The sequence below is a fragment of the Natator depressus genome, chromosome 1 (genome assembly GCF_965152275.1).
Source record: "Natator depressus isolate rNatDep1 chromosome 1, rNatDep2.hap1, whole genome shotgun sequence".
Classification (NCBI taxonomy): Eukaryota; Metazoa; Chordata; order Testudines; family Cheloniidae; genus Natator; species Natator depressus.
Genome location: NC_134234.1, coordinates 189,330,110 through 189,357,874, shown reverse-complemented (window position 1 = coordinate 189,357,874; position 27,765 = coordinate 189,330,110). Strand labels below are relative to the sequence as shown.

The 27,765-nt window shown below is 43.1% G+C and overlaps 1 protein-coding gene across 1 annotated transcript; it reads left to right on the top strand.

Moving 5' to 3' along the window:
* Positions 1-26,605, top strand: PLCXD2 (phosphatidylinositol specific phospholipase C X domain containing 2). Its single transcript, XM_074947102.1, has 4 exons — positions 1-139; positions 17,363-17,823; positions 19,292-19,533; positions 26,443-26,605. The coding sequence occupies exons 1-4, from the start codon at positions 1-3 to the stop codon at positions 26,603-26,605; spliced, it is 1,005 nt and encodes a 334-aa protein (XP_074803203.1).
* The last annotated feature ends 1,160 nt before the right edge of the window (positions 26,606-27,765 follow it).

Below are 27,765 nucleotides of genomic sequence, written 5' to 3'. Positions count from 1 at the left end.
ATGGCGGGCAGCAGGCTGGCGGCGAGCTCGCAGCCCCGGCGAAGCGGCGGGAAGAGGGCAGAGGGCAGCAACGCGGACTGGATGGGCTCCCTCGCCCCCGCCCTCAGCACCTTCCCGCTGGCCCATCTGGCCATCCCAGGTAACGCGTCCTCTCTGCGCGCCGCCGCCGCCGGGGGCCAGGGCAGCTCGGCGTGGGGATGAGCCGCCCCCCGCTGCAGCCAGGGGCGTGAGGTGCCCCGGGAGGGACAGGGCGCGGGTTAAGGCCCCCCCGCCCCCGTCAGTGTCGTGCCAATGTCCCGCGCTAGCCAGCCCGCCACGCGTGCCCGGGCCGGGGGCATTGCAGGGGAGATGCTGCCCTTGGACAGGGCTGTCGGTCCTGGGGCGCGCTCGGTGCTGCACAGGGGGGCGCCCCTTCCCCGCCCGGCACGCGGCTCTTCGCCTCCCGCTGTGCCCTGCCCGGGACTGGCTGGGAACTGCTCAGCGCACGGGGTTCCGGGTGGGGTGGGGGGTTTGCTGTTCCTCTCGGGACAAGTTTCGGTGCCTGCGCTGGTTGGTTAAAAAGAAACACTTTCCAAGCCTCGGGGCTGGGCGCTGGGAGGGGGCGGTGTGAACGCACCTGCGGGTTGCGGGAGGGCAGCCGATTCTTTTGGGGGGCTCACCCCAAGACAAAGCTCCTGTGCGAGTGACTCTGCTTTCATCACCCAGCTCTAGGAGATCTGAGTAGTACCCCCAAATTACCTTCTCTAGGCTGGGCTGGGGTTGTTTCTGTTTGTTGGGGTTTTTTTATTTTGTTTGGTTTGAAACAACCATTGCCAGCGTTGGTTGCCACTGACTGCAAGGTGTGTGATTAGCTAGGGTAAAATTTAATTTCCGGGGTTATTTACCATCTTCTGCTGGGAGGCGGGGTCAGCTGATCACCAGAGGAGGTCAAGAAACATTCTCTCCTCCCACGCACCTCTATGGTGTATTATTACACAAGAGGGTAAATTATTGAAGAGGGAGTGACCTTCCCTGGGAAGCATCCAGCGCTGGTGGAGCCAGGGTGCTAGACTATATGAATCATTGTTCTGCTCGGGTAATGCCTGTGTCTGAACACCTTCCGGAATTGAGGAACCCTTAATCTCTGCGATAAATTGACATTCAGTTTGGGATCTACTTCTCATCTATAGGTAGTAAAACAGGAATGAAACAGTCTAGCACTTAAGTCTTTCTACTGAACGCTATATAGGAATTGTTGAGACTACTGTGCCATCAAGTCTAGTACTTATTGCTGACCATAGCCAGTACCACCTGCTTCAGAGGATTATCATATAGTAACATGCCCTCACAGAAAGTTTACTCCAATCCCCCCCAATAGGTAGAAGTTGGTTTATGCCCTGAAGAATGAGTTTGTATCACTTGCAACATTATTTGTTGTTCTGATATTTATTATGACAATTCTGGGATGTTCTTGTTATCCAAGTAAAATGTACTATGTGCGGGTGGGCTTGAGGGGGAAACCTGCAGTAATTTGCAGGAAAACACTAAATCTCTCCTCAGTTTTCAGAAATAGAATTTCAGCAATGTAAAGCAAGTTTTTCTGTTTTAAATAAAGGTTTTAATACTTAAATTTAAGCAAGGGATAGAAAGAGATTTGATGTCTATTATAACAGGAGTTATATTTTTACATGGTTTTAGCAAGATTTTTTTTTCTTTTGGTTGTAAAAGTGTGTCTGAATTCTGTGGGTTTTTTTGTGTGTGTGTGTGTGTGTGTGTGTGTGTGTATGTGTGTATATATATATATATATATATACACACACACTAACTGACTTTTTAAAAGTAGCACAGGGGAATCTATCTGTCTGGTGGGATTTGCGGGATCTAAGGTTTTTGCAGGAGGGTGCAGGATAAAAATGCAAGGAACAATGTGGGCATGGGTGGGAGTGAGTATTGCAGGGCGGGATGGGAATGGGATTTTAAAGAAATAGTCCTGTGCAGCACTCTGGTTGGGTGCTCGGATCCTGTGGAAATTCAGTGAGATTTGGCAGGAGGCAAGCTCCCTTAAACTGTTTCAGAAATCTCAGTCTGAACTTAATCCCTTCTAGTTTTGTGAAGAGTTCATTAGTCAATCCTGGCTTTCTTCAAATTTATCAGTCATTCATAAGTACTGGCCAGACATTTGGTCCAAATAACTTTAGGCTTACATATGAGGTCATACAACACTTGCTTCCACTATTCATATTGTGTGTTTGGCTGCCTAAGTCACAAGTTAGTATTTCTGTTCCCGAATGATCTGAAAGCTTTTAAAACAGAGAACAACTAATAATTTACTTTTGTGAAGTATTTTTCAAATGAATTAATCATTCATGCTAAAAATAATGAAACCTGGAATTGAAAAACATTTTCAGTGATGCTTGGTGGCTGTGCAAATACCTCTGAATGACAAGTAATATAACCCCATCTGTTACAGTGAACTAGTGCTTAGCCGTTTATGTAAACAGTGCATCTGTCATCTTCCTAGCCAAGCTAGTCATCTTCTCTAGTCCAAGCGAGAGGTGTTGTAGATGGATTCTGTTTGTAAAACAGATGGGAAAAAATCGAGAAAGAAATAATAGTAAACAACACATTCAGGAACTAAACCTTTATAGTACTGGCAATGTCTAAAATGGAGTCCAAATATTTAATCAAGTCAGGTTTTGTAAAGGTGAATTCTAGTATTGATATCTGTTTCAGATATGGGAACAGGTGTGAATTTCAAACAGAGATACAAGCTCTGGAAGAATTGGTATTTATCTGTACTGCCTGCCCTTTCTGCTCCCATACCCTTACCTTTAATGTTACTTTTGAAAGATGTTTCTCATGTTGCTAAGTAGGGCTGGAAGCAGGCTGGGGTGATACTTAATTATTAATGCTTATGCTGTGCTTAGCCATGGGCAATACTGATGAGTAATGTAAAAATCATCCCTACTGCATATATTAATTAGTCATTCAATATGAATGCTTTATAGTAGAGACTACTTATGTTGTTCTGTAGAGCAAAGGTCACAATGTAATTGTAAGTCAGCTCAATTTTTATATTCAGCAGACTCAAGTATAGTGGTTGCCATTAAAATATCGTCTCTTATTCCTATTTTACAATTGCACAGTCTCATTGTGCTTAATAATACAGCTCTTATATAGCACCTTTCATCTGTAGATGCCACAGCACTTTACAAAGCAGGTCAGAATCAATTTCCCCATTTTACAGAGGGAGAAACTGAGGTTCAAGGAAGGAAAGTGACTTGTCCAAGGTCACCCAGCAGGCCAATGGCAGAGCCAGGAGTTGAGCCCAAGTCCCCTAAGACACAGTCCAGTACTCTATCCACTAGGCTGCACTGAGTATGGAGAGCCTTTCAGCCACATTTATTACCTGCAAACATCTGCTGTGAAGATTTTAGTGGTATAGGTTTTCCTTACGATATTACATTTTTGGACTCTGCTCAAGTGCAGCACTCTCAAGTTCCTTGCAATAGTCTCGTAAAGCTATTATAATTTCTCCGGTATGTATATTGTGGCAAATTCATTGAAGTTCTAGACGTTTTCGTGGGAAGCCCTTGGTGTATGCTCTGGGAGATGCAAACCCATGGAGTCTCAAGCCACTGGGACATGAGGCACCTAACTGCAACTCCCATGAAGCACCAGAGCAGCTCAGATAGATGCAGTTCACTGATGAACTGGCCCAAAACAAAACATTGTGACAATCAAGAACCAAAATGTGTCATTTTATCAAAAACCTCCAAACAAAATATTTTGACACTTCCAAATCCATATTCTCTGGAATTTTCCATTCCACAAATCTTGTCCCCAAAATTTTCACCCCAGTATGTGACAAAAATAAATTTAGAAATTTCTCAGGAGACAGAAACTCTAATTTTTAACCAGCTGTAGCAGTGGTAATACACGATAATAATACTAACAACAATGAAGATGCTGCTTTGATGTGTTTGGCACGTGCACATCCTGCCTGCAACCTTTGGCAGGCACAAGTGCTGCGCTAATCAGTGTATCGGATACGTCATAACTGTCTATTAATTTCAGTCAAGTGTTGTGAATGGATATTGGCAGCATGGTAGTTGCAGCAGAGGAACCAGAAAAATTAATGATGGTAGGCTTGGAAATCCCAACACGCCGTACGTTTCCTGATCATAAGACAGACTTTCTGTCTTTCTTGCAACCTTCACACTGTAGATTTCGTGATGGCAAAAGTTGATAGACAGACACAGTTGCTTGTCATGTACCCTGTGAATACAGAAGAGTGGGAAGGAGTGTGAAGGGAAGGGAAGAGTTGAAAATGCAAATGGACAGCAACACTTGACAAATGGTTGTTTCCATTTCCATCCTACCAAACTTTTGTGTGAAATAGAGTTTTGGTGTAATCATCTTTAAAGGAGCCAAGGCAAGTCAACAGCAGCATGTAAGAAAAGGATCACTTCATGGATCAACATTCCAGCAGTTGACAGCAATGACTGGGTTCATTAAGGAATATTGACTAATATTGACATTGAGGGGGGCTTTATTAATCTATATGAGAAATACATATTTCTGTTCCATGTGCTGCTGCTGAGGAATAGCTGCCTTGGAAGAGTAACTCTCCTTTGACTGGAAAAATCAGTTGCCCATTCCTCTTTTTGGAGAGATGGGGACAGGGTGTGACAGGTTGGGTCACAAAGATCCCCTTGTGAACTGCCAGCTGGTGTGCTGGGACTACCTCTGAGCCCATTTTCCCTGGCAGCTTGGGACTTCAGTATCTTGCCTTGTTGAGCCAGACACACTAGCCTGCTACAAACACAGGCCCAGGTCCGAACCACGTCCCCCAGAAGCTGCAGGCTTAACTGAAAACAGCTTAAGAAGTGCTCCTGTTTCCAACACCCAGATACCCAGTTCCCAATGGGATCCAAACGCCAAATAAATCCATTTTACTCTGTATAAAGCTTATACAGGGTAAACTCATAAATTGTTTGCTCTGTATAACGCTGATAGAGATGCACAGCTGTTTTCTCCCCCAGGAATAAATTACTTGCTCTGGGTTAATTAATAAGTAAAATGTGATTTTATTAAATATAAAAAAGTAGGATTTAAGTGGTTCCGAGTAATAATAGACAGAACAAAGTAAGTTACCAAGCAAAATAAAATAAAACACGCAAGTCCAATCCTAATACAGTAGGAAACTAAATGCAGGTAAATCTCACCCTCAGAGATGTTCCAATAAGCTTCTTTTACAGACTAGACTTCCTCCTAGTCTGGGTCCAGCAAACACTCACACCCCCGTAGTTACTGTTCTATGTTCCAGTTTCTTTCGGGCATCTCTTTGGTGTGGAGAGGCTATCTTTTGAGTCAGCTGAAGACAACATGGAGAGGCTTCTAGGGCCTTATATAGTCTTTCTCTTGTGCAACATCACAGCCACAAGATGGGGTCTCTAGCCACATGGGCAAGTCACATGTCTATGAATGATTCAGCTTTTTGCAGACCGACGTCATTGTTTACATGTTAGTTTGAAAGTTCCCAGGAAAGCTCAGATTTGGATTGGCGTCTCTCAAAGTCCATTGTTAGTTAAGTACTCCCAATTACTTGAATAACCCCTTTTCACGATGGTGATCAAATCTGTCTTATGTGCTTCCTACAGCAAACGCTTTAAATATACCAACGCCAACGCTCATAACTTCAGATATAAAAATGATACGTGCATACAAATAGGATGAATATATTCAGTAGATCATAACCTTTGCAAAGATATGTTACGTGGCATATCTAGCATAAAACATATTCCAGTTATATCATATTTACACTCACAAGCATACTTCTAGAAAGAAATCAAGCCAAACAGTAAAGTCCAGGGCTCTTCATGGAGTACATGCTACCAGAAATTCATTGATTTTTTTTTTAAATCAAGGGGGTACCTAATTTGAGTGCATTTGCTCCTTCCCCCCCAACACCCTAGCTTTTGGGACTGCTTGTTTTCAGCGTTTTAGAGAAAGTAGATGGAAATTTTTGACAAGAACAAGGGAATGTTTAATTAAACTGATAACTGGAACATTCAGAATGTATAAAAATAAATACTTTTACACACAGTTAAACAGTGGAGCTCAATTCTCAGATACTTGACAGTATTCAAAAAAGGATTAGACATTTATACAGAACACAAAATATCCGGAGTTTTAACAATAAATACTATCTTTAAAAATAGAAGAGGTTTAAGGTGGATTAACCGTGTTGCTTCAGGGCATAAGTGGAATGGTTTAGCTCAGCGGTGGGCAAACTTTTTGGGCCAAAGGCCACATCTGGGTGGGGAAATTGTATGCAGGGTTGGGGTGCGGGAGGGAGTGCAGGGTGTGGGAGGGGTTCAGTGTGCAGGAACAGGCTCAGGGCAAGGGATTGGAGCAGAGGAGGGGTGCGGGGTCTATGAGGGGGATCAGGGAAGGGGGTTGGGGTGCAGGAGGGGTGCGGAGTATAGGACGGGGCTCAGGGCAGGGGGTTGGGGTGCAGGAGAGGTGCGGAAGGGGGCTCAGGGCAGGGAGTTGGGGTGTAGGAGGGGTGCGGGAGGGGTTGCAGTTCCTTGCCTGCCCTGGCCCTGTGCCGCTCTGCTCCGGGAAGTGGCCGGCATCACATCCCTGCGTGGCCTCTGGGGGGGTACGGGGCTCTGCGCACTGCCCTTGCTGTGCCTCCAGGTACCTCCCCCGAAGCTCCCATTGGCCACAGTTCCCCGTTCCTGGCCAATGGGAGCTGTGGGGGGCGGTGCCTGGAGACAAGGGCAATGCACGGAACCCTCTGCAACCCCCACCCCTTGGGCACAGGGACGTGGTGCCGGCCACCTCTGAGAGTGACGCGGGGCCTGCGGCACCCCGGGGGGCAATCCTGCGGGTCGGATCCAAAGCCCTGAGAGGCCGGATCCGGCCCGCGGACCACAGTTTGCCCACCCCTGGTTTAGCTGGCTATAGCATTGCTTCCCAGTTTCATCAGACTGACCCAATTCTTTTTATTAGGACAGGCTGAACTTTCTGTTTATTCCCTGACGCTCACTACTCTCTTCCCCTGCCGTCCTAAACACTCATTCATATCATGATAAACTGCTGTCCCCATTGTTCAAGGAGCCAGCAAAGCAAGCTGGCAGATGTTCACTTGAAATATTATTGATTAGTTGGTTCGTCCAGCCTTCCACACATTGGATCGTGGTAATGAGCAAAAGCGTTGACTGTTTCGTTCCTTAGATTGGGGGATTCATTGAGTTTGGGTGATAGCTTAGACTAGAGAACGAGGCACTAGGGCATTAACTGTGTTCCAGCTAGTATGCTTTGGCTCAGAAATGTGACATTCATAGCAGGTAGACTTGGTTTCATAGAAATTACAAATGGGAAAGAGCTACTGTGCCCTTAGCCCAATTCCACTGTGATCATTAACTGCAGTATCTTTTTCTATTGCACTGGTAGAATTTTAACCTAAAAATTACATTCCTGATAATTATTTACCTGCTTTCTAAATCAAATTATGGCTTCTCTAGCAGGGATGCTCTTGAGTGCCTCCTAGCAACGGGGGACAGTACCACAGTCATCCTCTCGCCCCTGGTACTCCCTTCAGGCTGCCGGTCAACCTTTGTGGGTCTTCAGTGGCTTAGCCTTCTGGCCAACTCACAAAGTCCAAGTGAACCCCTTCCAGGCTATTAAAGAGTCCAATAAATAAACAAGCTATTTTCCCTCGCTAGGGTCTTCAGGCCCTTTGTTCAGGTGCCCAAATAAACCCTATCCCCTTTTAGGGGTTTTTGCCACTTCACCTGTGGCAGGGCAAAACCCAGACCTGCCTACTTCCCAGGTTCCAACTCAGGGACTCTGCACACGGCAGCCACCTCAAGCCTTCATTGCTATTTCCGTGGGCCTCTTCCTCCCAGGTGCTTCTAGCGCCAACCCTAGCTCAGGGCTGACTCCTCAGGTCCTTTTCTCTCTGCAATCACAGCTGTGTAAATTCAGCGAACCATTAACTCTGTCTGATGGTTGGTCTCCTTTGGCCAGAGCTTTCTTCTTCATGTCCCTGATCCCAGCTAACAACTGCGTGGTTAAGGCCTGGCAGCTCCTTTTATTTGGGCCAGCAGAGCCCTGATTGGCTGTTGCTAGTCCCTCTAGCCCTTGGCAGGCCAGGTCTCTCTACCTTCCAAAATGGTTTCTCCAGAGAGTCCTCTCTCAGCAAACTTGGAGGACCGACTTTTACTGCTCTTTTCCTCACTACTTCTTCCAGTGGGGTATAGTAGGACCGTGAGGGCCTTATCAGGGATTCACAAAGGCTGAATACACCCCATTACAGGTGCACTGGAGTATTAGAGGGAAATCTGGAATCTTTTAACATGCGCAAAACTATGTATTTTTCCCTAGCTGCATTCTTAGAAGTGGCTGAACAATTTTGGCTGAAATTTTCCAAAAAATGTTCAACCTGATATAGACAACCGAGCCTCAACAATTAAAGTGTGGCAATATTATGAACGGTCTTACAATGGGGAAAGTGTCAAGCAACCTTAATAGGCAATATTACCAGCCCCACATATAATAAAGTGAGTATCTATTACACAGAACATGAAGGGCTGTACTTTGGTTTATTGAATACACAAGAAGCTGCTAAGGGGAAATAGTTTCAAATTCTGAATGTATGAAATCATGAAAAAGAGGTCGCAGTTTCATATGCTGCTCACAGAATGAGATGTGCATGACATACCTTAAATGGGTGCAACTGTGCACAACTATTTCAGCACCTCCCAAAGGTGGGTGTAGCCAAGATTATTTTGATGCCTGTGTAATTGCTGACCAAAAGTTGCCTGGGTGGCTTGTGTCTTAACTGGCTAAGTTAAATGAAAGTGTTAGTTAAGAGGAAGCCAGGTTAAATTTTTAGGGTGAAAACTTGGAGACAGGTGATTTGGGTTCTGTCTTTGTGACCTGGGGCAAGTCACTTTCTCTGTCAGTTTCCCTATTTCATTTATGAGACCTTTCATGCCCCATGAAAATTTGGCACCCAAAGAGAAGTGGGTGGCCTTCACTTTGTGGCCCCATGCAAGGAGGGAGCAACTTGAAACTGCAGCGGGTCTCTATAGGAGTCCTCATGGAATAGGCTGCTGACTGAGGGGATCATGTCATTGAATCAGTGCATAGACAGCTGAGCTGGCCATCTGTTGGGTTAAAGTTTGGACTCGTGTGACAGGTGAAGCATATGAGATTGAAAAAAAAACTTAAAAATAGCGGATGTAAGGCTAACTTCTTAAATCCCCATTCCTTGGCTTCCTGCCCAACTCAGTGGACATTCACCAAGCAATGATGCATCATCCATTAGAGGAAAATAATCTCGCAGCAGTGATGAAAACCTGATATGAAATGCTGGACACCAGCTTCTGATTAGTAGGTCTTAAAAAGAGCCTTTCCTAGTAGCCAGGGTATTCCATAACTGCTTACTTTGGGGTTTCCTGCACTTTTCTCTATTAGCAGCTAATATTGGCTGCAGTTGGAGACAGGTTATTGGACTAACGGGGCTATTAGTCTGATCCAGTGTGTCAATTCCCATGCTGATGAGACCTTTCTGACTGATTTCAGAGTAGCAGCCGTGTTAGTCTGTATTTGCAAAAAGAAAAGGAGTACTTGTGGCACCTTAGAAACTAACCAATTAATTTGAGCATAAGCTTGAGCTGTAGCTCACGAAAGCTTATGCTCAAATAAATTGGTTAGTCTCTAAGGTGCCACAAGTACTCCTTTTCTCTTTCTGACTGAGTATAAATTAGTGTGTTAAGCTACACAGATTACATGAAGCATTGAAAAATAGGGTAGAAAAACTGACAAAAAAATGCGTGCTCATGAGAAAGTAGTCAGTGAAAGCGAGGATCTCTGGATCATAACATCACCTCCAGCTTGTCAGTGATGGACACTGCTTTGGTCTAATTGGAAGTCTGAGGCAGGAGGACAGCATTGTTGCTACTAAGAAACACCAGGTGTAAGAAGTCCCCCTGCTAGAAATAATAATAAAAAAAAAAAAGTTCAATGCTTCTGCTTTCTCCCACCTTACTTTTCAACTCTGCCTTTACTCTTTTTGGAGGGCAATGGTAAGATGTTATACTAGCTCTTCCTCTCTTTCTGTGGAGCATCAAAACAAGGAGAGGCTGTTTTCCCTGGGCCCTGGGGTGTAGTACCTCCCTTGTAGGCTACCACAAAGTGGCAGAACTGCCTGGAAAGAACTGTGGAACTTCTTAGTGCTGTTATGTATCTGAGGTAGGGTAGACTCTGCCATGCCTGATCACAGCCTGCTGGCCCTCACTGTGTCAGAGCACAAAGTTGGATCAGTGCAATGTCTCTTCATACACGTCCCTTTCCACTGAACAGTGTGGTGACTCAGTGGACAAAATTAATACAGACCAAAGGGTCTCACAAGAGGATGAAAACCTACCTCAACCAGCTCAGAAGTAAGTCTTTGAAAAATCTCCCCTGTGCAAAAACACCTCTTCCAAGTAGTCCAGTGTTTCTTCTCTCTTCCCCCCCCCCCCCCCCCCCCGGCCATACCCCCAATAGGTCTTAACTGTGTCTTAGCCTCTGTAGAAATGCAGGTCACATATTGCACGGTCACCCATTGTCTTAGGATGAAAATCAGGTCCCTTGCTCTAAGGCCTAACACCTCTTAATAAGTAGTCAGAAGCAGAAAAATCCACCAGCCCAAAATCTCTGCTGGCAACATGGGTCACAAGAGCCATTGGCTGACTCCTGGCGATGGTGCCACTCAGGAATCCCAAAAGCAAGTGTCAGAAGTTGGTGGCTCTTTCAGTACAGATGTCCTGTTGCAATTTATATAAAGACAAGGTCATCCCCAGAACATTACAGGCTTTCCTCATGAAAGTAAATTCTACTTTCCCTATGTCTCTCTGGAAATAATACTTCCTTGTGTTCAGCATCTCAGGACCCCAAAAAGAGACTTAACTGCAAGGTAAATGGGCACACAGCACCTTAAATGCTATGTGAAACACACTGAAACAAAGAGAGTCAGCATTCATCTTGGTTTCTTTTCAACAGGGTCCAGACCTTGCAGCATAAGGTATTCCTGACCCGGTAAATAAAAAGCTGTATAACCAAAGTATGTAACAGGCAAGCTCTGGAGAGAATAAGAACCCAGCACCACACACTGCTTAGAAGCATCTTGGGCACAAAGAGCTCTGACTACAGGAAGCATAATACGTAAAGCAGCCAACTAATCCCCTATCGGCATAGTTACTGACCACTGCGGACTGTTCCCGGAGGGTCCGTTTAGTAAGAAAGTGCTGTACATGGTGGTTCCCTAGCAAATTTTTTAGTATATCAGATGATTTCCTAGGGAGAAGGGTTAATTCTATCACAAATTAATCTTCCCCGCCTTCTTTTTCATTCCAACTTCAGTGCTTACTGTTCATTATTTCCCACCACAGAGTGTGGAGAGATGTTACAATCCAGTGTGGAAATCCTGTAGTTTCCTGGCATTTCTGTTTCCACTATTCTAACTGGGAGTCAGGACGTTATTGGATTTCTCACTTAACTTCACCTGTGGGACAATCTGCCCACAGACAAAGTTGTGAGTTAAAAGTTACTAGTGCTTGGCTGAAGTATTTCTAAATCATAGAATGAACTGGGCTGGTGGGCACAAGTGAGGGACATGGCTTGACCCTAATATTCCCTAGCAACAAAGTTGAGCTTTCTCTGAGTTCCATGCAGGCGAAGGCACCGCCCAGAGTTCACGAACAGGGGAAGATATTAACCACACAGGTACCAAATATTCCATTTTCTCCTGTTGCAATGAAAAGAACTGATACACTGGAGAGGCAAGTGGAGTTTTTTCAAACTCTGGCCTAGGCTAACAAGACACAGATACTGTGTTTTCCAAGGAGAATCCAGGGCCAAAAATACTCCAAGATTCAAGTCCTCTGTTCACTCACCAAACAAGTACAACAGTGTTTTTTTGCAAACCACTTCCCTACTGAACCTCAGTCCATGTTTAAGGTCATGTAGCCTCCATGTCCTGCTCTGCTCTGCTGAGACAGCCAGTTGTGGTGGTGGTTTTTGTGATGCTACAGCAATACACTAAGTACTAGACCAGGATCACCAAATCAATTTGGCACAGGCCATCCAACAGCTGACAGCCAATAACAGTGGACTGGATTTGAGCTGGTGTGGTAGAAAAGAAAGCTAACATACAGTATTGTGTCTTGGACAACTATTTTTTCAACACCTTTCCCCCCCTAATTATAATACCTTATGCCTGATACTGAAATTACACATTTCTAGGAAGCTTTAAGTTACTAGACTGTATGTTCCCCGTTTAATTGCTGTATTACAATTAACTAAGGAATTTGTTAGAATACTATTCAAAAACGGACCTGCTTATCTAGATAGTTCATATGGATCATATCATGGCGATGGCAGTTGTTACCAGGCAAGAGAAGGGGAGGGAGGTAATAAGCAAGTCAAATGTGCTATTCAGTGTGGATTAGTAAAGATGTTTTAAGATGCTAATCTTTTGATTAGAAAATCTGGATTGTTAATGACCTGTATCCAGAAGCCTTTGGGGTTTGTCAGGAGTGCTTCTGTCTCATTCAATATACCTGATGGCCGGCACAAAGCAGAGCTGGCCCTTGCAAAATAGCGGAATGTTGTTCTTTCCTTGGCTGCTTCTAGGGTAGCTTTTCCATGATGCTCCCAGACCTGTTACTTTTTAAGCCTGATTGGTGTATTTCCAGATGCTTTTGTTTTTTATTGTGTTTTGTGCTGAATCTATATTTTCTTGATTTATAAATGGCAAATGTAGTTTAGGTGGAGAGAAAAATCTTGCTCTAAGAAGTTTGGCATCATTGCAGCTAAGGTAATCCTGGAGTGTAACGCCAGAGTCCACAATTGACATTTTAATGCTGTTAATATGCCGATGGACCCATTTGTGGACCCAGCCAGCTACACATTGAAATGTTACACATAAAGTTCTTTAATTTTCAGTAATCATACCTTGTATGTCAGCAATGAGAAAAATCCTTCTGCTGATCCAGTCCATTCACCTGAAAATGCAACACTGTTCCCCTTCAGTATTGTCTGGCGTTTAAGTCCAGCCTGGTTCTAAAAGTCCTAAGAAAAGGGGTTTCCATCACTTATTTAGACTAGTCCACAGCCTAACATATCTCACTGCCGGGAAAACTAGATTAGTAGGGATGACGTTAGATATGCTTTTGTCTAGGGAAGGGTATTTTATATCTCTTTCAGTTTGTAGACAATATATTTTGTACTTTTACATTGGAAGATTTCAAAGCCTTTTGCACACACAGTAATCTTCACAACATCCCTGTTAGGGTAAAGTACAGATTAGTTAAATGACATGCTTGAGGTCACACAGGAAGTCATTAATAGAATAGGACCCAGAATTCTTGCTTTCAGAGACCACGTTCTAACCATTCTACAATATTCTCTTCTTATCACTCTTATGCAGTAACAAGAAAAATGAATAATTAAAGTCCAATTCTTGATAATCCACACAAAACAGTGAAAATAAAAATTAAGTCCAAGACAAAATGCCAAATTTTTGTAATGTTACTGCATTCGCTTGATTTGACTAAGTAATTTGACCCCACGATTTTAAGGAACGTGAAAAATGTAAGGAATTGGCACTTTACAAAAAGTTCCAGATGTGAAGCGAAAAAGCTGCTTCTTAACAACTGAAACAAAGAAAATAGAACAAAAACATTCTTGAATAACGAAAGATAATAAAGGCAATAGATTTAACACACAATTAACCTGGGAATTGGCATAGTCGAAGTGAAAAAGGGTTCATGACTCTACAGTTGCACTTGCTAGGATAAAATTACAAGAGCTGTCTATCTATCAGAGTAACAATCTGGTGTCAGGAAGGAATTTGAATGCCCGGGCAGACCGGGGAGGGGGTATAGCTTTCCCTGACATATCCAACCTTTGATGGTGGAGAGACAGGAATCTGGACTAGAAAGATGATTAAATGGTTTGTTCCAGTATTGTATTTCATAACCTATGCATTCCTATGATTCCAAATTAAGTCTTGACATCTAGGGGTAGTTGGCAATGAGGCTGTCATTAAAGCTGCAGCACCAAAGCAGTTATAATATTGTTGTAATCGGAATACTAACTAACAACATCTGGTGTCACAAAATGCTTCACAAGGAGAGTATTTCTCCAGTACAGTACAGGGGAGGGAGTAGTGATTTGAGATTCAGGAGGCCTGGGTTCTGTTCTCTACTATGCTTCTGGTCTGCAGAAAGACTTTGGGCAAGTCTCTTGTCCTTTTTGTGCCTCATTTTTCCCATCTGTAAAATGGGGATCATAATAATACTTAGCTCCTTAGTACAGCACTTTGAGATCTATAGGTTGAGGTAGGTATTATTATCCTATTTAATTTTTTTATGTATAAAATAATTTATACTTGAGGGTCTTTTATCCACAGTCTCAAAGCATTTACTAGCATTCATTAAGTCATAGACATAGGAACTTTTAACGTAGTGACATGAAAGAACTTCTTTTACTATAGGGAAATCTTCTCCAGTTCACCGTCTTAGCTGTTGGGAGAATCCAGTCTCTGAAGCGTGTATGGAAAAATCATTAAAAAGTTTTCAATATTTCCTATACTGACTTTTTTTAATTGTGAACATACTTGCCAGCCTTCAACAGAATTCCCTTGTTTAGTAATGTGTTTGTAGGTGTATATGAGTGCTTGCACTGGATTGGATTGGATTAGATGCTCCTGTGCTTTATGAAACATGAGGCAACTCCATGTTTACACCTCCATCATGCATGGAGGTAGACTGAAAAACACATAATTCTGATGCCATTACTTATCTCCAGTTATGGGAAACACCCCTTTATCTTGCACTAGTTGCATTTATCCTGTTAAGTACTGCAATGGGATAAAGGTCTTGTAACTATAAAATATATGATCAGACTTGTGGGGAACAACCTTTCACTCTTCAGGGGATGCAAAGCAAAATAGGTTTGTTTTCTTGAAACTGCGAAATTATGACGTGCTTCTCTTCTCCCTTATGCCACCACGCTGATGGGGGAGGAGAGATTCCTCCCCCTCTTGCACACACACCTGTGTGTGGAGTTACATAATGCAGGGGAACCTCTCACACTTATTACTGTTGGCGTGCATTAGAATCTTGCAAACTGATGTTTGACTTGTGAACAGTATGTGCTTCCACATGGATTTAATAACCCTAACAAGGTAATCCTGTTGAGATCATAATCTCATTTACAGCTCTGATGCTGCAGCATGACAGGAAACCTATTAGTCTTCAAGTGAGCACACGCGCACACACACAAGGGATGCTTATCTAATAAATAGGGCACATGAGGGGTCTTTGTAAAAACAAATTTCGAACCTTAATTCGATTTTTACAGAGTACAGATAGAGAGGAAGGAAAAAAAGACAAGGAGATTGTGTAGGAGTATTCAGGGAGATGGCAGGGGAATTGTTGGATTTTCAGGGAGGGGAGAGATGGGAGGTAAGGGGATGTTGGCACCTGTAATATGCTAGAATATTATGTAGTCTGGTGGAGTCAGTGTATGCTCCCTATATTTCAGCAAAATGGACAGCAGGAGCTGACGGAGCTAGCATTGTAGGGCAGCATCCCCTGAGATTCAGACTGGCAGTCGGAGCAGGGCTATTTGGATGTAGCTTGCTCCTTCAATTCCTGCCCTAAGAGTAGGAATTTCTGTCTCCTCCAGGAAAATGGCTAGTGGGTGAAGCCCAGCAGAGAAGCTGCAAGCTGTTAATTGGGAAAGTAGAAGGAGCCAGGGAGAGGAGAGGCTAGAGCCCCTTAGTTGTTTTCCGGGATGGGACTACAGAGGAAAGATTGTCTGCAAATCTCTAGCATGTTGGCCAGGATAGAGCTCCCTGGGATGGATGTTGGAAATCTAGCTAAACCTGGAGTCTTAGCAGGCAGACTTCTATCCCCAGTTCTGCTTAATGTTGCCTCTGACTGGGGACTCCAGGGTCTCCTCTAAGGACTACGTTCTTGGCCCCACCTCCCCTCAAAGTTACTGCTCCAATTAAGATCATCCTTCCTGCCCTTGGGTGCTTCACACTGCCATCAAGTCAGGACTTCTTCAGGGGCTCCCAGCTACTCTTCTCTTGTATGTCCTGCAAGCAGTAACTAGGGAGACATAATCCACAATGGGCTTTTCTTGATTCTTCCTTACTAGGTTCTTTTTTGGTACCTTTTTATTAGACGGGTGGAGCTTTATTCATGAGCATTATTTTGTGCATGACTTACCTGCCAGGTTCCGTCATGTGTCCATAAGGCTGACATCCTGTGTCACAGGTACATTGCCATCTCTCGGGCAGATACTGGGCGGGGCAGCAGGATGATGGCTCAGGTGGTCTGGTGATTGATGATGAGAGAGGGACTCTTTCATTTCTTAGTCACCTACCTGCATTACAAGGTCAGTAGTGACCCAAAGTCATTGCTAGTAGAAAGCCTGTGTAGTGGCCTGTTTGAAATGAACTTACTCTCAGTCCTGTTCCTGGAATAGAGGTATCCACACACACAAAACAATATCATTACAACTGACACGACCTGGTCCCTGTCAGTGTCAGCAGAAAGGCCAAGGACTAGCTGAGCATGGAGACAATTCAGTCATCTGATGCCTGGAAACGACTCATCATGGTCAGAGCGAAGACTCATTGGCAGTGTATTGCAAGGATTTTCACCCAGCCACAGTCTGAGGTCTCTGTCCCATAGGTTAACCAAGAGCTCTGGTGTCTTAGCTTGTTTCCCCACAGTCAAGTGTAATTTTAAGTAACTGTAGAGAGTTATGATAGTAAGGCAAGGAATAAATAGAGTATAAAAAGAGAATCTCGGTTCATTCTAGTGCTCAGTGCTGTCTTCGTCAACAAGCACAAGACCAGATTCAAACCCCTGTGCCAGCACAGTGGAAGCACTGTGAAGGTAGCTTGCTTGTTCCTTTGATGGGCAGAGGAGTATGAACACACGAGAGGATAATGGGACAGAGGAGTCTCCTTACTATGGCTATTTATTATTTACATTCTATTAGCATCTAAACTGCATTATGCTAGGAACTGTACAAACACATCTTAAGAGACAGTTGTAACCCTAAACTCCCAGACATGAATAGATAAGACAAAAGAAGTGGTCTTCCCATTTTATGGATGGGGGAAACTGAGACTTAAACATGAAGTGGCTTGCCCAAGGTAACACAAGACGTCCTGTGTCAGAGCCAAGAGATGACCCCAAATCTCCTGAATCCCTGTCCAGACCTTTTTTCCATACAGGACACATGAAATATTATTTTCAATGCTATAACATTAAAATGACTTTTTTTTTTTTATCTCTAGGATCACATGATTCTTTCAGCTACTGGGTTGATGAGAAATCTCCTGTGGGACCTGATCAAGCCATGGCAATCAAACGTTTGGCTAAAATTTCTTTGGTGAAAAAGCTAATGAAAAAATGGTCAGTGACTCAAAACCTGACCTTCAAAGAGCAGCTGGAAGGTGGGATCCGCTACTTTGATCTGCGCGTATCTTCCAAACCGGGAGAAGTGGGACAGGAGATCTACTTCATACATGGCTTGTTTGGCATCAAAGTATGGGATGGACTGATGGAGATAAACACCTTTCTCACACAGCACCCCAAAGAAGCCATCTTCTTGGATTTCAATCACTTCTATGCCATGGAAGACCAGCACCACATATATCTGATTAACAGGATCCGGGAAGCATTTGGATCAAAACTTTGCACAATGGAATATGTAGAAAATGTGACCTTGCAATATCTTTGGGAGAAGAGTCAGCAGGTGGGGAAAGGACATGTAATGAGTCTAAGCCCAAAATGTTACAATTTGAATTATAAAGAGTATCTGACTAGGGTTCCAAGCATATTATTATTATTATTATTTATTTTATTGTATTGTATTTTTTATATTATGGTGGCATCTAGGGGTCAGGGCTCTATTATGCAGGAATTCACAAATAAGCAACAAAGATACAAGCTTGCATAATGTAGTTGATCTTTTATAAAGTGTTGGCTTGGTGTTTGTGAGGACACATTGTCCTCCAGTAACTAGCCCACACAAAGAATAAAAACTTTAATTCTGTAGAAAGCTAATGCATAGTCTCTTATCTCATCTGTGTTTTAGGAGCAACCAGTCTGGGTTCTATCCATGTTAGTGCATGAGTGAGCTTTAGTTGGTGACTATGGTGTCTGTTGAATGCAGCTCTCTAATGCGCAGTCTTGAAGCAAAAGGCTCCCAGGGCTTCCATTTAATTCCAAAACTATAAAGTCGTGTGTGTGCAGTCATGCTTTGAGGAATTCCTCTGAGCAAGTCCTCTTCAGTCTGCTTCCAGGATTCTACCTGATTAAGGCAAAGAACCCCTTATCAAATCAGATAATGAAAGGTGTTCTGTTTTAGCTCTCAATAAATCATGTGACACTTTGAAACAAACAGACTGGGATGTAACACTCGGTATCTAGATTTGCTAGAGATGGCTCAAGATCCACTTTCTTTATAAACTTCTAGGATGTTCAGATCCAGATATAGAAACAAACAGCACGTATCTGCCTTGAAACTCCCTTATGGCCTGAACTAGAATGCAGAATCCAAAGTAATATTTAACTCTGGATCTGAAGACCTTTCCCAGATATTCACAGGACTCTCATAAACTGCTACTTCATATAACACCAGGAATAAAACATATCTCAGCTCCAGAAGGCACAGCGCAGGTTATAGCAGACAATGAGATTGGTCTTTGTCTTTGGTGTTCCATCCAGTAAATGGCAGTGGAACGCCAGTATATGAGCCAGCCCAGTATATCACAGCAAGTTAATTTGAATTGAGTTACACAGTATTTTAGTTCCTAACTTGCCACCATCCTTTTCCTGAGACCAAAGTAATTCTGGCAATGCTGTCTGACAAATATTAAGAGTAAGATTAGAGGAATGTTGTTTAAGTAAAACATTTTGGAATGTGATTTCAGTTTCATACTGTAAATTCTCTTTTTTCTCTAGTGACACTTGAAACGCTACACAGTCCTGAATTTGCAACTAATCAAAATGATTTTATCCTTTATGGCAACACTCCAGTGAATTAATTGTATTTAGTGTACTAGTTTAAAGACAGGAGGCCATATTCTCACCAGATTATACACAGGTGTACTCAGATTTCAAAGGGACTGCATGGGTATATGTAAGTGCAAAATTTGGTTCCAAAACATCGTGATTCAGTTTAATTTGCATCCTTTTCTATCTTTCTCTCCATTATTTAGGTTCTCATTTTCTACCACTACCCTCTGTATCAGGAATATCCCTTCCTGTGGCCTGGGAATAAAATGCCAGCACCTTGGGCAAACACAACGAACGTGCACAAGCTATTACAGTTCTTAGAGACCACTCTTGGGGAGCGGGCTCAACATGGAACTTTTCATGTTTCTCAAGCTATTCTCACACCCAGGGTCAAAACTATTGCACGGCACCTAATCCGTGGCCTAAAAAATACGCTTGTTCACAGGTAAGGATTTGTCTTGGTTCCACAGCTCGTTGTTTGAAACTTTTTACCTTGAAGTTACAATGAATAAGCAAGTAACTACCAGGCCTGTGCTTGAATTATTAACACCATACCAATAGCTGATTTTTCAGGATATATTGTTACTTATATTTGATGACTGCAAGCATCTCACTCCCTGCAGTTAAGCTAAAACATAAACCATCCCTTTACGTGTAAATACCCACAGAGAACATGTTGGTAGGGTTCAAATTTAGAGGATTGATGAGATGTCAAATAAGGCTCAGCCAGCTTTATTAGTCGAAGACCATACAGCACAACGCACCAGGGAAAGGGTTAATACTTTACCAATCCAATCTGGGAAGCAGTGTCTCACAGCAGTCAATCTGCTCCGGAAGTATGGACTCACTTCGCTCATATAATGCCCTTGTTTACGACAAAAGTAGGGTACACCCAGTTCTTACCAGTTTCTTATCTTGTTTTGAACTTAGTTTTCAGGTCACAAAGACCTCATATCAACCATCCTTATTCCTCAGTACCAGCACCTGGTGCAACTTGGTAGGCCTTAACAAAACATGCATCTGATTCCTGACAGCTCCTACATATACCCAAGGACAGAGTTCATACACGCTACTAATACAATTTATTTTAGCATAAGTACAAAGGATGCTGGGGAAACGGTTCATGATTTATATATCAAGCATAAGTGCAAAGCTTTTTAGTCATTTGGCTGACAAAATGCAAGACCAAATTCATGTTCTTTTGTGAGCAGAGAGCAATTTGAAGTGGTGTCTCTAGAGAAAATAAGTACCCTCAACTCTTCTTGATTTAAAGTGAGAAGGAAAAACAAGGCTTATCTCTTACATGAAAATCAGATTTCATTTTCTGTGGACTAAAATCTGCTCTGGGTTATATGCATACCAACCTCAGTGATTTCCATAACACTTGCACGCTCATAGGACAAGATTTGGCCTTAAATGTGTCTTGCTTCTCCAGACCAAAAAAAAAAGAGGGAGATGAATAATAGGAGGGAGATGAATACAGTTTTGATTGTGGCTACATGGTTTATCCATAAATAAGATAACTAATAAAGGGCCTGATCCTGAAAATTGCTGCACCCTTGTAACTCATAATGACTTAAAAGGCGGGTACAGGGCCCCTCATTTCCCAGGATCGGACCCAAATGATTCTGCTGTGTGATATTAACATTGTATAGCCTATATTTTCTGGAAAACTGTCGTTGAATCTTCCGTCCCAAGTTCATAACACCCAGATTCTAAATCTTTTGGGAAAAATCGCTGTTTCTTCTAGTGGTACTTACTGCTTTTTTCCTAAAACACCCCCTTGCCACATCAATTAAAATAGGGAAAGAACAAGGTAAAAATTACTTAGACAAGTTAGATGGCTTCAAGTCACCAGGGCCTGATAAAATAAATCCAGGGAGATAACTGAGCCATTAACAATTATCTTCAAAAATTCATGGAAGACAGGAGTGATTCCAGAGGACTGGAAGAGGCCAAATGTAATGTCAGTCTCTAAAAAGGGGAACAGTGACAACCTGGGGCATTACCGATCAGTCACCTTAACTTCAGTACCCAGAAAGATAATGGAACAAATAAGCAAGCAAGCAAACACCTAGAAGATAAGGTGATGAGTAACAGCATGGATTTGTCAAGATAAAATAATGTCAAATCAACCTAATAGCTTTCTTTGACAGGGTAACAAGCCTTAGGGAGGAAGCAGAAGATGTGGTATATCTTGACTTTTGTAAGGCTTTTGATACCGTCTTGCATGACGTTCTCATAAACAAACTAGGGCAATACAACCTCGATGGGGCTACTATAAGGTGGGTGCATAACTGGTTAGAAACTACTTTCTGGGTATGGTTTATCAGTGGTTCACAGTCAAGCTGTATGGCTGTATCAAGTGGGGTCACACAGGGATCGGTCATGGGTCCAGTTCTGTTCAATATCTTCAAAAATAATTTAGATCAGCGGTTCTGAAACTTTAGCAACCCGAGGACCCCCGTTTTCATTTTAAAATTTTTGCAGACCCCCCAAGCCCCTCTGCTCAGCCCCAGACTCCACCCCTTCCCCCAAGCCCACACTCCCGCCCCACCTCTTCCCACCACCGCTCCACCCATGCCCCTCCTCTTTCTGCCTTCTCCATCGAGTGCCCCCCGCTACCCTTCTGCCCCAGCATCTCCTGCATGCCCCTGATCAGCTGTTTCCAGCATGCAAGAGGTGCTGGGAGAGATGGGGGAGGAGTTGATCAGTGTGGCCAGTGGCCCCAGACATGATTCCGCGCCCTCCCCTGAGTGTGCCCCATCCTGACTCCTCCGTCTCCCTTCCAGCACCTCCTGCACACCATTGAACAGCTGTTCCCCGGCTTGCAAAGGCACTGGGAGGGAGGGGGAGGAGTTGATCAGCAGGGCCCATGTACCCCCTGGAGTGCCCTCGCGGACCTGTTTGAGAAACACTGATTTAGATAATGGCATCAAGAGTACACTTATGAAGTTCGGAGATGATACCAAACTGGGTGGGATTGCAACTGCTTTGGAAGATAGGATTAAAATTCAAAATGCTCTGGACAAACTGGAGAAATGGTCTGAAGTAAATAGGGTGAAATTCAGTAAGGACAAATGCAAAGTACTCCTCCTGGGAAGGAACAATCAATTGCGCACCTACAAAATGGGAAATGACTGCTAGGAAGGAGTACTGTGGAAAGGGATCTGGGGGTCATAATGGATCACAAACTAAATATAGTCAACAGTGTAACATTGTTGGGGGAAAAAAAAGGTAAACATAATTCTGTGATGGATTAGCAGGAGTGTTGTAAGCAAGACATGGGAAGTAATTCTTCTGCTCTACTCCACACTGATACAGACTTAACTGGAGTATTGTGCCCAGTTCTGCACGCCACATTTCAGGAAAGAGGTGGACAAATTGGAGAAAGTCTAGAGGAGAGCAACAAAAATGATTAACGGTCTAGAAAACATGACCTATCGGGAAAGATTGAAAAAATTGGCTTTGTTCAGTCTGGGGAAGAGAAGACTGCGGGGGGACTTAACAGTTTTCAAGTACATAAAAGGTGGTTTGAAAGAGGAGAGAGAGAAAAATTATTCTAGTTAATCTCTGTGGATAGGACAAGAAGCAATGGGCTTAAATTGCAGCAAGGGAAGTTTAGGTTGCACATTAGGAAAAACTTCCTAGCTGTCAGGGTGGTTAAGCACTGGAATAAATTGCCCAGGGAGGTTGTGGAATCTCCATAATTATAAGTATTTTAGAATAGGTTAGACAAACACCTGTCAGGGATGGTCTAGATCAGGGGTGGGCAAACTTTTTGGCCTGAAGGCCACATCGGGGAATAGAAATTGTATGGTGGGCCATGAATGTTCACAAAATTGGGGTTGGGGTGCAGGATGGGGTAAGGGCTCTGGCTGGGGGTGTGGGCTCTGGGGTGGGGTTGGGGAAGAGGAGTTTGGGGTGTAGGAGGGTGCTCTGGGTGAGGACCGAGGGGTTCAGAGGGCGGGAGGGGAATCAGGGCTAGGGTAGGGGTGCGGGAAGGGGTGAAGGTTCCGTCTGAGGGTGTGGGCTCTGGGGGTGCAGGAGCTCGTGGGCTGGCTTAAAAAGTAGTTTGCCCACTCCTGGTCTAGATAATACTTAGTCCTGCCTTGAGTGCAGGGGACTGGACTAGAAAACCTCTTGAGGCCCCTTCCAGTCCTACAATTCTGTGATTCTGTTTCTTAAAAACCCTCCTCAAAGGCCCAGAGGATTGGAATCTAAAACATCCACATAATAGAAATTCTGAAGTTCCTATGGTTGAAGTTAGGACGTGGAGTTCCAGTCTCTTGCCTCTCCACAGAATTTAGTCTGACGGAATAATGTCTAAAGCCAAATAATGAAATAATGTTAGTATACAAGTAATCTGATCCAAATATTTTGAACCTCCTCTGTTTTCCAAGATTGCAGTTTGGTTTTTCTACATTAAACACTAGATGGTGCTAAAATGCTTTCTTTAAGAGTATGTGTAGCACTGTCAGACCCAGGATATTAGAGAGACAAGGTGGGTGAGATAATATCTTTAAGATTAAGAAACAATTTTAAATTTGTATAGCTTTACTCCTGAAAACACATGACACTTAAAAAAAACAAGTTGGGTGAATGATATCTTTTCTTGGACCAACCTTTGTTGGTGAGAGAGAAAAGTTTTCGAGCTTACACAGAGCTCTTCTTCAGGTCTGGGAAACTTACTCAGAGTGTTGCAAGTACATACAAGGTGGAACATTTGAGAGCATAGTGATTGTCAGGTTTCACCCACGTACTTGCTACTGTGGCATTTCGTGCACTGGATGAGGTACACCACATATTGTGATAGGCATGTGTAGGACCCATGGATCTTGAAAGGTGTGTTGTCTCTTGAATGAACTCGCACAGGAAAATGATAAAAGACAAAAACATCACATCACCTATGGGTGAACACTTTTCACAAAAAGGATGAGCCTGGGACCTTAAATTCATAACTTTGCTTGACACTAAAAATCATATCACAACAACCTATAACCCACCAACAAACACCGCCACCCCAGCTGTTTCTCCTTCCTCCCTATGACTAGAGGGGTAACAAGCCACTTCACCTTGAGTGGTCCCTTGAGTGTCAACTATTTGTGCTAAACAATCTGTTCCATCTTCTATTTAGCTGTGACATTCTGAGTACATTTCCCAGACCTGAAGAAGACCTCTGGCTTAGTCTACACTACAGACTAAAGTTGGTATTACTGTCCCCCTCTCACGTTGACATCGTGCTGTCTCCACCAGTTCAATTGAATGATGTCAACATGAGAGTTTCTCCCGGTGACATAGCTGCCACCTCTCAGGGAGGTGGAGTACCTGTGCTGATGGGAGAAAACCCCTCACCCTCATCATAGGTAGTGTCTTCGCTAAGGCTTTGTCTACACTGGCACTTTTGTCGTTAAAACTTTCGTTGCTCAGGGGTGTGAAAAAACACGCCCTGAATGATAAAACGTTTTAACGACTAAAAGTGCCAGTGCAGACCGGAGGTGGTTTTATTTTGTTGCCATTGTAAGGTGCACAGTGTAGACAACCTCCGTGCTACAGCCGTGCAGCTGCATCCGTACATCTGCGCCACTGCAGCGCTGTATGTGAAGACAGGCCTCTGTGTAAGCGCGAAAGCTTGTCTTTCTCACCAACAGAAGTTGGTCCAAGAAAAGAGATCACCTCACCCACCTTGCTTTTTTAAGAGAGGCATGTGTTTTAAGGAATAAAGCTCTACAAATTTAAAATTGTTTCTTAATCTTAACTGAAGATACTTAATAGAGTGTTTAATTCGCATGGATACAATGTGGTTCTTCTATAGTATATATTAAATGTGCAGTATTATAAGAATGTCTCAAAACTCACATGACCCTTCTCATCCTCAAAACACTTCACAAACATCAGTAAATTAATTTTCAAATCATTTCCAGGAGCTTTAATAATGTCTGTTTCATATGGAGCAAATCCCTCCTTAAAATTAGTTACTTCCCTGAGGCCTTCCAACAATAATTCAAATATTAAAATCTGTTCCAACAATAATTCAAATACAGATCCATAACGTGTCATCAGGTTTTAAGCACAACTTTCTAAGGAAGTCACTGAGACGTTCTGCTTAAACACTGAAGGCTTGAAATGATACGCAGTTAAAAACAGAGTCCAGATACTTCCCAAGTTAAAGCCTGCTTGCAACCACATGCACAGTGTTTATACACAGTTGAATGGGAACTGCCTGTTCTGTACATTCAATTTTGGCTGTACAACTTTGTATGGACCTCTGCCTTCTGATTCTGATGATGCTGGCTCTAAACATGAGTATTAAACCATTAAGTTCTAACTAATGGGGAAAAAACATTTGAAATTAATCAACAATGATTTACAAATGACTGGCTTTTCATGAGAATACCTACTCTTTTGCCTTTATCTCTTTCTTTTTGTTTACGGATAACTTCCTTTGTGGGTTGTTGTTTTTATTCTTGGGATTGCTAGCGCCAAGGGGCAGACAGCTTGTCTTTCTATCTGCTTGTAAAACAACAGGCACGCTATGGCACTCAGGGGATTAGTTACTTCTGTCTTCTGTCCTTTGGAAACCTCATTGCTGTAGGGTTAGAGGAGAACAAAAACTTCTGCAAACCCTTGGTTCAAGTTCTTTTCAAGGAATGACTGGAAATATTTTCACTTCTTAGTAATCCAAATCATTTCATGCATCTCTAATTATTATGATTTAAGTAATAATGCAAAAACTATTGCTATGAATTAAGCCTTCAGATTGGTGTATATACTCAGACAGAACAAGAACAAAGAAACCATTACAGGACCTTAAATTCTGAGGTCCTAATTGTTCAGTGAAGTCATGAAGAATCCTATACATAATGACAGGTTTCAGAGTAGCAGCCGTGTCAGTCTGTATCCGTAAAAAGAAAAGGAGGACTTGTGGCACCTTAGAGACTAACCAGTTTATTAGCGCATAAGATGAAGTGAGCTGTAGCTCACGAAAGCTTATGCTCAAATAAATTGGTTAGTCTCTAAGGCGCCACAAGTCCTCCTTTTCTTTTTAAGAATCCTATAGTATGTCTTGTAAGAGCAGTGGTTTGCACTGGTGATTTTGGCCAATATTTCTATTCCCCACCCCCACCCCCTGCCCCCAAAATGGTTGTGCAGTGTGCTGTTTTCTGCTACCCTTCTCCCCAGAGGTGGCTGCATTTTAAGGATGCAGTATATATTTAGTTTGCTACTTTGGGGTTAAAAGATACTGTGCAAACATGCTATTCATAGACAAAATGTTACATGTAGAGCAAAATCAAGGTGCTTCCATACCAGTGTGTTATATTGGTCAACATATTTATCCCTCTTTTTTCTTTAGGAACCTGCCTATGATTTTGAACTGGGTAAAGAGACAGAAGCCAGGCGTTATGGGCGTTAACATAATTACATCAGACTTTGTGGAGCTGGTTGACTTTGCTGCCACTGTTATTGCATTAAACGACCTCCTTTTAGAAGGCCACCGAGCTGTGACTAAATCCTGACTGTTCTGTCACTATAAGATCAGCGCTCATCCACTGAGAGGAGGATTTGGAGTCTTTCATCCATGTCAACAGCTTTTCAACGTAAATCTCAATTTAGGTGTTTTGGGTTTTGTTTTTTAAGAAACAAAAACCTAGCTTCTGAGGAAAACGTGCTGAAAATCATTCACATCAGGATCCATTGCTGCATGGATCTGACCTGAACACTAAGCAGTGTCCGAGTGCCGCTGACTCTGTTATGCACACATCTGCTGCAGTACAGCAAGCTGTTGTCTGCCTGGCAGAAGGAGGCCGGACACTACAGCAGATGTAACCAATTGGCAGCGGTGTCTCCCCCGGCAACTAGACTCCCTGTGGGTGTTCATCCTGTGCGTCAGGCTAAGAATTGGGGTTGATCCTCGGGAGCAGTTCTACCAGACCAGCCAAAAACGATCCTCCACTTTGCTACATAACTCAGAGCTGTGCTGGTCTCAGCTACCAGTTGCTATTGTATCTCTTATGCCATACTGGAAGCTACCTCAGAGGAAAGCTTTTACACTGTGTTCAGTGGTTTAAATAGAGATGAGCCCGAGGTGCGGAGATTGGATTTAAACTTATAACTCTCAGGGGTTTTTGACTCCAAAGTTTTGTTTTCAGTCTCTCTCTTATTTTAAGGGACTTCCATTAGAGCAGGATGCAGATGCACTTTACTTAAGTTTGGGGGAAAAAAATCTGTTGAGTTTTCTTGAAAGGTTGTGGGTGGGAGGAAGCTCTGCACAAAAGGCTGCTATGTGCACATTAGTTACACAGCAGGCTTTGTTCATTGTATGTAGCTTTGAGACACAGTGTAGCAAACTGTAAAATGGAGTTTAGTCAAAACTTTGGTGGTTTCATTCGTGTGGACCTTACCTCCTACCTCAATTTCAATTCACTTGGTTTTTCATTCCCTAGGCTTCATTTGGGGGGGGAACCGCAAAAATTGCTATTTTTTGTTTGGCATCTGGTCGTTTTTCACATCCTTTTGTGCCCAAAAACTTGAACCTACCCAAGTTTGCTCAAAATGCACCCTAAAGTCACTGTGAGGTTTGTAGCTTACTTGAGACATTGAGTTCCTAACCTGAGTTTCCTCTGCAAGGCAAATTGGGATGCAGGGAGTGGAGGGGTGGGAATAACTGATAGAATTC